The 13,101-nt window shown below is 42.3% G+C and overlaps 1 protein-coding gene across 4 annotated transcripts in view; it reads left to right on the forward strand.

The window, feature by feature from the left end:
• ctnnd2a (catenin (cadherin-associated protein), delta 2a) overlaps positions 1–13,101 on the forward strand; it is a 222,829-nt gene that overhangs the window by 157,618 nt on the left and 52,110 nt on the right. For all 4 annotated transcript variants that reach the window (XM_068581588.1, XM_068581591.1, XM_068581590.1 and 1 more), the window contains exons 14-15: positions 1,667–1,880; positions 11,181–11,367. In XM_068581588.1, coding sequence (XP_068437689.1) covers positions 1,667–1,880; positions 11,181–11,367 — 401 coding nt within the window. The remainder of the gene's footprint in view (positions 1–1,666; positions 1,881–11,180; positions 11,368–13,101) is intronic.

A 13,101-nucleotide genomic window follows, 5' to 3' on the forward strand; every position in this document is an offset into this window, starting at 1 on the left:
CACACACACACACTAGTTGCTCTGTCCATGTTCGTATTAGTCTCCTGGTGATCACAGCAGCCTGTTTCTGGTGATTAGTACTACACCCCTGTCGATTGGACTAAACATGGCTTGCTGTAAGCTCTTCACCCCCCTAAGGCCGACAAAGATCCCTGCAGTGGAGAAGCGATGTGGGAGGGTTTAAAAAGCACCGGCATAGGTAGAAGGCAATGCGTATATCGCCATGGTGGGAAGGCATTATGGGTAACACCATAAGGGGAAGGCATAATGTGTAACACCCGAGTGCCCTCAATGTGATACCCACTGGGCTAACGGCCCTGACGGTCCACAGAATCAGGATATAATCATAAATCTGCACTGATTGGCTTGTTTGTTTCTCTCTCTTTGTCTGTGTGTGTATTTGCATAGCAAATAGCAAATACACAGCAAATACACAGACACGAGTCGGTTACATGGGCATGAGCAGAGTTTGAAATCGCCAATGAGGCCATCAATACAGTTGGTTGGTATGCCTGGTATGACTACTTGGTAAACACATTAACTAGTATTTCATAGTTTTAACCTGTCACATTAAGTTTATAGCCTGATAATCAAACTGAATTGCCATTTAATTTAACTTCCTTGATTCATATTTGAACCACTGAACAAATCAGAGATTCAGATGTCTGAAAGTTGTCTTCTAACTTTACTACCTGTACTAATGGGAACCTTTTACAAAGCCTTTTTAAGTCCAGTGTAATTTAATCTTTGTTTATATTTTCCAATTACAAAGTGAAATAATGTGCTGCAATTTTATCTACTGAAAAATGCATCTGGATTCCTTTTAAAATGTTGTTGGTATTGTTAATGGAGCAGAGGACATAATTATGATGTACAATGTGTTGAAGTTTTGGATTATTTGAAACTAGCCAATTTCTTTATATTTCTATCTTCATGTTATATGATATATAATCACAGTTTATGCATCTTTGAGTTTGCTCTTTGTCTAAAACTGAAATCCTAAACCTCAGATGATTAAAATGCTATTCAGTTGAAAGATGCAGATGCGTGTTTAATGACATAATTGAACCTTAGTTGTCTATTTTAAAAAGCAGATGTGCTTTCAAACTATTTTCATTCTCAGTTAGCAGCAGCAGAAAGTGTCAGCAGTGATGTGGATACGCATAATGCATGGAAGAAACAGACATGTTGAAATTGGAAATGTTAAGAAGCAGGATGAGGGACAGATAATCCACCAAACAGAAACGCAGAAGACAAGCGAATAAAAATATTGTGCTATGTTGTGTAAGATTATAAGCAAAGCAGGTGTCACAGCTATTGTCCTTCCCTCACCAGTGTAATTAAGTGTCATTGTGTGAAAGCACAGTCATTAGCTGTGTCGTAGTATCTTTAATTAGTACACACTGGGTTGTTAATCTTATTGACAAGACTGACATACTATAGACCACACACACACACACACACACACACACACACACACACACGCACACACACAAACATAATCTGCTACTTGCATAGACAACTGTTGACCATTTTGTTGACCATTTTTCTGGTGGTGCAGTGTGTGAGTTTATGATGGATTTTTTTTTTAAAAAAAGTGTTGCTGTACATAATTAATTTAAGTGAAGCACGTGTGCTTATTTGATACCGGTTCCTTCTTCCTCAGATCCGCAGACAGGGAGGCATCCAGCTGCTGGTCGACCTGCTGGACCACAGGATGAGTGAGGTTCACCGCAGCGCCTGCGGAGCCCTGAGGAACCTGGTGTACGGCAAGGCCAACGATGAGAACAAAGTGGCCCTGAAGAACTGCGGCGGGATTCCAGCTTTGGTCCGCCTGCTGAGGAAAACTGGAGATGTGGAGATCAGAGAGCTGGTCACAGGTACTGTAGCTGTGGATAAACGTACACCTCATCTCCCTCGCACGTATGTATGCATGTCATGGTGTAGCTGCAGTTATTCTCCAGCAAGACTGTTTATTTGGCCTGAGGAGAGGTTATAATGGTGTGTGTCTGTCTGTGTGTGTGAGAGAGAGAGAGAGAGAGAGAGAGAGAGAGAGAGAGAGAGAGAGAGAGAGAGAGAGAGAGAGAGAGAGAGAGAAAGAGAGAGAGAGAAATTTGCTCTGTGGAGTTACGAGGATCAGTAAAACTGCAATACGCACACACAATCTATGAACCTGTGTACCTATGTACATTGCAAGAATATTGATGCTTAGTACTGATTGAACATTTAATATTTGAACAAACAAACAGGAGGCAAGCACAAACACCTGGCAACCAACACACACTTTGAATTACACACGAGTTTCATTGTATTCAAGTTGAATTTTGGCCTTGACAGCCAGTGGTTGTTTTAGCTGAGTGATTTCACGTCCTGGGGAATGGATGCATTCAACTTTCAGTTGGAGAATATTCTTCACAAAATGTTACTATTCACGATGCAGAAATCAAGGCTGTTCATCGTGAGCTCCTTCAGATGCTAAACAACTTATCATTCCACCTTCATGGTATTTTATATGCAATCACAGTTCACCTCAGCAGTTTAATAGGGCTCTAAGGCATAACTTCTGCAAAGAATGCAGAGCACGCAGCGAGCGAACCAAAAATCTCTTTTAAACATAATTTCACAAATAGTGTTTTGTGTTGTGTCCTCTCTTTCCAACTGTTTGAGTTGTTATTCAGTGTAAGTTTGACTTTTTGTTGTGTGGGTGCCTGAATAAACTCACAAAAATAAATGTGTGTGGAGCATTCAAGTCCAGACCAGCTATGGTGGTGGTTTATAATCACTGGTCAATCTTGTCTTAACCTGGAGGGCATGAGCAGAACAAGTTAGTCTGCACTCTGGAGACTAACACACACAGCAGGGCAGACGCCCACACACACACACAAACGGACGCACAAGCATACGCACACTTAGATGTGCAGCTCTTATTGTGGGGAGGCACACACATATCTGTGTAGGCAAAAGATGTATGGATTAAATTTGAACACCCACCTAAGCAAAGATTACATGAGCTGCTATAATTTGATCTCCATTCCTCCCGAAATATTTTGCAATATTCCACCCACTAAGAATTTAATATTTCACTAGAGGCCCTTTCGCACTGCAGCTAACACTAACACAAGCACCGCGTCCCTCTCTGCCTGACGCAGACTCACAGACGCTCACACACATACACCACCTCAAGCATATGTGTAACTCTAATCCAAATGTGCAGCTAGAGTTATTTCCCAGCATGACATTGGCTCTACAGCCTCAGGACAGGTAATAATGATGAATTGCAGTGGATGTGCATATGTGTCACAGGATTCAGTCTAAAGGTTAAAACCTGTGTTACTTATGGAATTCAGCAAGTAATAATGAGTGTCTCAGAAAGGCTACGATGAGAGTTTGCTGTGAGTTAAATGAAGTGGGTGAGCTCGGAGCTGTGACCTGTGATTGGTGGGGATGCAGTTCTCCAGGTACGTTAAGAGCATGACAGAACCGAGCAATCCTCCTCTCTCTCTTTCTCTCCTCTTTTGTCATATACTTTTGACTACTGCCCTTTTCTTCTCCACCTATGTCCTTGTGTCGTTGCCTTACCTCTTTACACACTTCTACTCTCTCTATTATGTGTGTGCACGCTGGCCTTTTATGTGGCTCATGGTCATGCGTCACATTGTGCTGGGAATGTATATATCTCCACTTGTAGCACCATTGTTTCTCGCTCTTTGCTCAGACAAAAGCCCCACTTTGTTGCACCAGGTTAGTCCGGAGATAAGAGAGCTTGTGCAAGAGGATTGGACATCCTCAAAGATAAAGTACAACCGCGCTTATTCACTCAGACACACACAGGCATAGAGACAACTGACACACAGGAACACACAACAGCGCACAAAGAATACTGAGATGAAGTCAGTGGTGCCCCCTCATGTTCAATTTGACTTCTGACCCCATTTTATCTCAGCGGGACAAAGCTCATCTTCAAGCATGCGCACACACACACACACACACACACACACACACACACACACACATATTCTTGTGGATCTCTCGCTCTCTTACGAAGGGGACGCAAGCCAACAAGTGTCTCTCTCTCTCTCTCTCTCTCTCTCTCGCTCTCTCTCTCTCTCTCTCTCTCTCTCTCTATCTCTCTGTGAAATTTGATTGGGAGAAAGGGGGAAGGAAGAGAGGGAATGGAAATGGGGATTAGTAGAAAGGATGAAAAACACGGGAGGGAGGACTAAACAAAGGGTGGAAAGAAGAATATAGTAAGGAAAAACAATCGGATATTTTGTTTTTATTTTAGATAAAGAAGTCAGTTATGGCAGTCACCAGACTTCATCTAGAAGGACGCTCTGGCACCTTGAAGAATATCACCACAGCACTGGAGGGACGAGGAGATTAAAAACACAGCTTGGAGACAGAGTGTGCGTGTGCGTTTGTGTGCGGTCCGTAAGCAGTTTAACGAATGAATAAATTGCACCGCAAGTCATACTGCATCATATTTTGAGCTCTGACTTTCATAAATAGTGCTCCTGCACAAACACACACACTGAAAGTCTGTCTTCCCTCTCTCTTCCTGCCTTTGCCCTTCTCTGTTGCTCTCTCTCCCCTGCTGCTGGCTGAGTGAATCAGTGTCATGCATGACTCTTCCCTGTTGTCTGTTTACTCTGGTACTTAGCATTGCACTCCATATTTCAATTGCTTTCATGCCAGTGCAGCTATATTTTGAAGTCTATCTTCATTTGCCTCATGGAACACCTGCCTGAGCTCTAATTTACCACTCACAACTGTTGTGTAATGACTCTGTAATTCAATTAGGGAGTGCGTTTTCAATGTTGTTTCTGACAAAAAGACCCAATGAGTGTTTTAAAAGCATTTGCTTATTTTGCATTGGCCATCAAAACAGTTTTCATTAAATGCATTCATACATAATACATAAACCACACACATACACACACACACACTCTATGCCAATAAAATAGTGTGGGAAGTACAACTAGAAGGATGCTCAAGGTGCCGAATTCAGAGAATGGAGGCATTGAGAATTTGTCGAGGTTCAGAGAGGAAAGCGTATTTTTCTATATAATAGGCTGCCATCTTTTGTAGAAATTGGCAATTTATCCTTTTAGGGAGTATTTCACCTTTTCCACCGATAGAAAACAAGTCAGTGGTAGAAGGCGAACATGCTTGGAGTGAAGACAAGGCCACAACATCAAAAGTGTCCCATTTTGCCAAGAAATTGTGCACAGTGATACAGTGCTTGTGTTCAGATTATTTTCTATTGTGTTTAGAAAATGCCCAGTAACTACACACATTGAATAAGTCAAACTTTGTGTACAGGTGTGGACTGGCGGTAGTTCTGTGATACAAAAGATGGACAAGAGACAAATCACAAATACTTGCTTGCTTTGATAAGAAAAAGATTAAATAACTTTCTCCCCTTTAACATCTAAGTCCAAGTGCTGTTGGACTGAACCTGTAAATGCGTTGAACTGTCGTTAAGAAGGGCAGCTACCAGACGAGTCTTTGTTAATGAGTAGAAACTCCCTTCTCAGGCCATTGCTGCAAATATCATAGCAATCTTCAAAAAAAAAAAAGAGGTAAAGGAAACCTTATTAGCTCCTCTGCTGCAATACATAGCAAGGAGGAATTGGATCTATTGCTAAATTACTTTCCTCTCGGAGCTTGACCTTCATTACTAATTGGTGGCTAAATGATTTGAAAGCAAGCAAATGGCAGTTGGTGAGGTTCATCAGGGGCAGTGGTGCATACTCAAATGACATCAATAGACACAATCTTCAAGTGCTGGACTCAAAAAGAAGTGGTTGTACTAGAGTCATAACAAATCAGCTTCCTCATTACTGCTTCTGCGTTGTCAGCTTCGTCAAAGCACTTTCCTATTCTCTGTGATTAAAGAATCTGTTTAGGTCTTGGGAAATGAGACAGGGCATACTTCTTTTTTTTTTTTTTTTGGGGTGACCGGAAAACCTTCCCTCAACAATTTACCCTATCTCCCTGTTGGTTTTGAAGTTTAAATATAGACAAGCTTTATTGGCTTCCTGGGTCTAAGCGTGAGGTAGATAGGACGAAGTCAAGGCTTCCGGGCCTGTCTGTCAAAGTCTGGTCGATGCACAGGCTTTGGGTGTCAATAGGAGATGCTATCCTTACTCATGGGCTCACCTTGAAGCAGTGGACCATAGCATAACCCTGCCGCTGCTGCAGCTGCTGTCTGCTCTGGGCTGAGAAGCAACTGCTCAAGGGAAAGTAGTGTCAAAATGCAGGCTTTTGTGCTAAACATCTTCAATGTATTACTCTTAAGATGTTTTTTTTGGGTATATTTTTTAAAACTTAAAAGCATCACTAAGCAAAAGAAGTGGACTGTTTCTGTAAACTGAAGTGACCAACACTCACCTTTTGCCATCTGATGATATTAGAAATAAACCAACTTAGTGGTTTGCAAAAAAAAACAACAGTGAAATATTACTGCTGCTGCCATCCTTTATTACTCACTTTTGCCTTCTGTTGCTTCAAGGCATGAGGACCCCGCTGACTGTAGATGTCCAAATCGCCATGTTCTCAATACTGTTATTTGCCAAAGCTATTTTAATTGAAGCCTAAGCTCATAACCTTTCGAAAATGCTTGAGGACAGAGGCGCCATCGCAGTCATTACTGGTGTTTCCTGCGGGGACTTTTTTTTGTGCTGCTGCTATGCTATAAAATTGTTCATGTCCTGCAGAAATGTCTCTGCAGTATTTTGTACTGCGGGGGGAGGCCCTGGTGGGATTGAAACCTCCGGTGTAAGCAGAGACAGTTTACCCCCACTGCAGGACCAGAGCTGACAAACCCACTGCAGGATGTTAAGTTGCTGGAGTCAGGTCAACAATTGTTAACATGCTGTCTCCCAAACTATTAGCCCAGATCAATATTTTTTCTATCCCAGAGTTCTGTAGACACATTAGCAATGTAATTTGTCGTCTCTGGCTTTACTCATCACCAGGTTCTGACCCCGCGGCGAACTAATTCACATAGAGTCGCACAGATGAAGGCTGTTTAATAAAACATTGCCACTTGAGGCCTAACAGGCCTCACTCTCCCCTTACAAGTCACACTCATTTATTCATGAATTCATGCAATCATCTCCTTATTTCCCCCAAACCACCCGCCTCCTAGGAAAACTGTCCGTCAAGCGTCTGAGGAAAACTAGTCAGAGGAGGGAGAGAAAGAGATAAAGACAGGGAGAGGAAGGAAGAAAGCACACACACGGACATAAAGGCTCCACCTGGATGACATCATTGTCTGTTGCTCACCTGATGTTATACTCGTAAGGACACCGGGTTTAGTGAAGCATTTCAGATCTATTTTTCTAGAGCTGGCAGGTGTGTGTGTGTGTGTGTGTGTGTGTGTGTGTGTGTGTGTGTGTGTGTGTGTGTGTGTGTGTCAACCTTGAATGTTAGACAGTGGCAGACACAGTGTCCTTGCCTCGGAAAATACTGAGGACACTATTGTGCTTCAGCTTGATCTTTGTCTTCAACGCTATCTGCAAAACATGTTCATCCCAGGCCCCCGCTCTCACATCCCGAGCGTGTGTTGTGTGTGCATGTGTTTTTATTGTTGCGTGTGCATTGGCTAGAGAAGCCAGCTGTGCGTCTGTTTCTTTGCAAGCCTCTAGACAGGTTATTGTCATCACAGACAACACTGTTTCAACATGATTGCAATCACACACTGACAACACTCGCCACTTGAGAAATAGACCGACGCGGGAAGAAAGAGATGTTTGGAAGTGTTTTGCCCAGTATGTGTGCCACCGAGTGTATGTGTGTCTGTGCATGTTTGAGCTTTTACCTTGGTGTGAAAGGAGCCTATGAGAGGAGAGATTGAGAGGGAAAAGAGAGAATCTGGAGAAGTGGAACGAGAGGCTGATTAGTGAAAGTGAAGGCAAATGTTGCCGCTCTGCCACAAACACACACTCGCACACCCCGAGTGTGAGCACTTGAATGCTGCCAAACATCATGCAAGGTCATCACCTTATTATCACCCTCCTCTTCGTGTCCTCTGACACGCTCTCTGGTACATACACACGTACACATATTTGTTACCCTCTTTCATGCCTTCTTTTTCTCTTCCCAACTTTTCCCACACACCCTTTGCACAGTTTAATGCTTGGTTGGACTGTTTTTTGTTCTTTCTTCATTTGAGTATTCTTCTCCCCATTTTCCTTTCCCTCTGACTTCTACTGTTTCTACTTAAGCGCAATACAGCAGTGGAGATGTCTTAGATATACAGGTATACATTTTGTTGAGCTTAACAACACTTTAATTAGGAATTACTGGGCATTTGGTTTTTATGTGTAGTATGTCATTGGCTGTCATTTCCCTTGGATTATAATAATTCAGTGTATTTCTCTGGGATAGTGCATACTGATAAACTTTATTGTAAATATTGCCAGATTAGCTGGGAGGCTATTTTTCATCACTAGTCCCTGCACAGGTGTGAAGTTTGCAGCCAAAAATCAAGTTCAAAAACAATTGTGATAGGCGTATCAATTACAGTCAAAGCGAATCACAAGAACACAACAAAAACACAACACAGACATGAATAGCAATAAAAGCCAAGTTCAACAACGCAAAAACAAACAATTACAGAACAGCTTTGCAAAAACAGACATAATCATAGACAGTTATGAGCAACAGGACAGCAGTAGCACCGAGCTCGCATATTGTTTGTTTTCTCTTTCTCTCTCTCTGGTCTCTCTTTCATGTTATTCCCTCTTCCTCATGTGTTTTCATTCCCTGTTTTTTTTTTCTTTTCCTGTTTCTCCTCCCATCCCTTTGTCTATCATTTTCAGATTTTCATTATGATTGCGCAACACTGTGGGGCCTCAAGACCGGTGCTGTTGGCCAACTGGCTGCTCGTCAACACCCAAGTGCCTCCACGGCAGTTTGTGTTCAGTTTTCCTGTGAACTGAGGCTCAATTCATCTTCCTTTATGAAGGACCGTGCCCATTTATCTATCTGCATCTTTCCCTCTCCGTCACTTTCCTTTCTCTCCTATATGCCAGACATAGGTGGAGAAAATTCGGGCATACTATGTTTGTGTGCTTTATCATTAGCCCAATATCTTTCGTGAGTGAGACCTTGAGACGGGGCAGAAATTGATCACAAGTTCTACGCAGATCAGGGTGCTATCGGTGGCAGCAATCCATCCTTTGTGAATGCGCCCGTCAGTGCCTTGCTCATCGCCAGTGTTGCTGTGATATTAGGTGACACACAGTGTGTTTCTACTGTGCATTTCCCTGCCGCCGTTACATTTGCGTTCACTTCTAACAAGCACACTGTATTGTGGAATGAACCGGACATCGTTAAGCCAGCTGACAGCCTCTGTGAACACGGTCCATTGCGTAGGGAGCACTTAGTGTCGAGAGCGGTAACCATATTGTATTTGTGTGGTAACTGTGCAAATGAATGACATCTGTCATCGGGGACCTGCGACATCTGGAGTCTGACACCGACTACGTGAGAGATGGCAACCTTCAACGCGGCAGCTTTTTATAGTTTGTCGTATTAAAACCGTGTTGCATAACTCCTTGTCCTCTCCCTCCGTTCCCGTCTCCCTAAACCATCACTCAGCTCCTCCAGCTCCCTTTCCCACTCATTATATTCAATTCCTGTGCCTTTCATCTCTGTCACCCTCTATTTCACACATTTTTATCTTATTTGTTTGTTGCTATATCTGTCTTTGTATCTCTGGCTGTCTCGGTAGGGATGACCAGTGCAAGCAGCGATGACTAATTACCATATGTAGAATGTGAGAATACTGATAAAGCTTGTGTGATTGAATGTGTGGTTTGCATGTGCACAAGTGTGTCACAGCTGACCAACAAGGCTAATGCTGTCAACCAACCGTCTGCGGGGAGGCATCTGGTGATCCATCTGACAAGAAGAAAGAAAATAGTTTGTGTGTGTGTCTCTGTCTGTCTGTGTGTACCCATACCAATGTGATTAAGTGTTACATATAGAACGCACTGTGTGTACAGTATGGTTGCCCTTGCAGGTGATTGAAAGTATCCTTGTGTAGGTAATACAAACATACAGGTTTTTCTGCCAACTTGTGTGCATGGAGTTGCATACATCCACTGATTCACTTTGCATATGCTTATGGTGTACTTGTGTATATGTGTGTGTGCCCCTGTGTTCCCACAGTGTGTGATAAATGATGCACTGGTTGGACAGTTGGCTTTCTGCCTGGACCAACAAACGAATTCATTTCCTCAGATATCACAAGTCATCAGGTTGATTGTAGAGTCGGAGTCTGGAATAAAGGAGCGGGTGGCATTCTCAAATGGGATTTTAAAAGAAGAGTCAATTTTGTCCCTTATTGCCAATACTGATGTACCTCCACACTTGATTTGTGATGTTCCAGTGCAGCAGAAAGGTCTTGCTTGTGTCGGTATCATTAAGCGGATAGTTAGAAAAAGTTTGGAGCTGTTTTTGATTTTTTTTTCAACCTTAACTTGGAGAGAAAGTTAAACAGCACTGACCTTACACAATACAATAATATGTTTGCTGTGATGTCTCTGGGAGGTCAATGGATCCATTTACATTTTATAAAATATGTGCTTATGAATGACATGTGGAAAGTTGATAGAGGGTATAAAGAAGTAATAAAGAAGAAAGATGGAGAAGTGGCAAAGAGTGCTCTGCTCCGAGAACTCAGATTTGACAGGAACATTAATATATGATTGCTAAAAAGGCACGATTCAGCTAAATGTATGATCTTAAACGTTTATACTCTATACATTATTTCATTTTGAAAGACCAGCATTCTGGTTCACCTGCATCATTAATATTGCAGCAGGACATTTAAAATGCTGGTTTAGGTTGTTTCTTTCTCAGGTTATGTGTTTCACAAGATTAATAGTTGTGTTGCCAAAAGAAACAAAAGATTGAGTTTATACCTGATGAGCACTAATTGGGAAAAATTGTTTTCCTCTGTTGGCAAATGAAAAATCAACAATTTGGAATAAATGTATGTAATTGACACGCAAATCAATGTGTCATTAATTACATAATTACTTTGTTTTCCATGTAACACTCGTTTTAATTATTATTTACAAAAACATAAACTACTGTTTCCTGTTTCCTGTGTGCGTGTGTGCGTGTGTGTGTGTGTGTGTGTGTGTGCGTGTGTGTGTGTGCAGGTGTGCTCTGGAACCTGTCGTCGTGCGATGCTCTGAAGATGCCGATCATCCAGGACGCCCTGGCCGTTCTCACCAACAGCGTCATCATACCCCACTCTAACTGGGACTCCTCCCCCAATCACCATGACGACCGCAAGCTCCATCTTCATACCTCACAGGTGCTGCGCAATGCTACGGGGTGTCTCAGGTAAAAGCAACACACACACACACACACACACACAACTGTTGCGAACAACCCTGTGAAGGCATGTGCACTTTTCTTCTTCCTCTCTCTCTTACTTAATCACACTCATTTGTAAGAATACGACAACACGCAGACGGCGACCGCTGTCGCTGTTTTCTTGTGTCTTTGTTGCTGAGATTCACCGTAATGAGACAGCGTCTTTGTGCGTGAGAATGAATGTTGTCTCTTTTGAAGGTTCACTGCTGTGCGATTATGGATGCATACATTCACAAACTATGAACACGGCGCACTGTTGTTTCTCTCTCGCTCCCTCTCATGCACTGTCTCTCTCGTTAACGTGCCCTGGTAACCATAGAAACTCCTCCAATTGCGTGTCCTTTGTGTGTCAAGACTTTATTTTTTGTGCATTGTGTTGATGGAGTTGCTGATGCTTAAAACAATGAAGGACAGCTCGCAGTTTGGTTGACAGAAATCGTTGATCAACTTGTGCACACTCAAATTGTATTTATCAGATGGTGAACCTTTTACAGTGCACAAACAGTACAACAGTGTTAGTGAGCCACACCTCATCTCATTGTCATGTTGCGGTGAACCTGTTAGTTTGAATGGGACGCATAACTCAGCTCAGAGGTCCAGACTATTTTATACTAATACATGTTTTCATTGGATTCACAGAAAAACATCCCATGTGCTTTTTACAATGGAAAAAAAAGTCTACTGAACACCGAGTGTTGCATTGGGACGATTCATTTTCAAGTTTACCTTGGAGCAACATTAGCTTTGATCGGACACGTCGGTCATCTTTTGTTAAATCCAGAAAATCACAGGAAAATCTATGTAGTTGTTCATGTTTGACAATTTTCTGTGTAGTTTGACTTAAGTCCAATCTTAAGAATGACGCTGCTAAAGTTAAACGTTTGAGCGTAACAATACCCCCTCCTCAAAACACACCGCGAGTCGTGATTTTTAATGCTGGCTCTGAATATTTCACTTGTATGTCCCAAGCATAGATAAGGAGCTCTTGTTCTTGATCCTGCAGCAACATCCATTCTTATATGTACACACACTCTCACACCAACTGCACAGACGGCTGAAACGGTTCAGAAAAAAACTCCCATGTCCACTTGGCCGTCTCTCTTTGAGCTGTGCACTCAATCAACCACCAGCAGCCTCTGGATTAAACCTCACCCCGCTCGCTTTGCAAAGCTTCTCTCAAGCTGTTTGGAATGCATATCTCCAGCTATTGAATGTCTCTCAAAAGCATTTCAAGCCATTCTGAAGATGTTACAAACAGGTTTTTCTGTGTAATTCACATAATTGTGTGTGTTAGCTGCTACATTGTGTGCATGCAATCAACATACCAAAGCAAAGGCTTCCAGTTGCTCCGGTAATTGTTCCATTTGTGATCGCTTTAAATATGAATACCAGCTTGCATATTTCTGGTTGTTGATGCTTTTTGGTCAGATTTCACAGGCACAAAAATAAGCATCACCTGCCAATCAGTGGTAGGGCCTGATTCAACACTAGCACTTATATTGTGAAGACCTATCAACCTATGTTATTAATTTCAACAGTAAAACTATCTCAGACATAATAGCAACAGCACTCTCACATTGCCGTGTTTTTGTTGCGCTACCTACCGCTTTGTGAAGTACAGCACTTTGATATCTATTCAAAATTGTAAACCACAGCGTCCAGTGCCAGGTGTGTTGCTTGGCTCTAATTAAATAAGTGTTT

This window comes from Clinocottus analis, unplaced genomic scaffold (assembly GCF_023055335.1).
Source record: "Clinocottus analis isolate CAN_PGR_092001 unplaced genomic scaffold, fCliAna1.0.p SCAF_18, whole genome shotgun sequence".
Classification (NCBI taxonomy): domain Eukaryota; kingdom Metazoa; phylum Chordata; class Actinopteri; order Perciformes; family Cottidae; genus Clinocottus; species Clinocottus analis.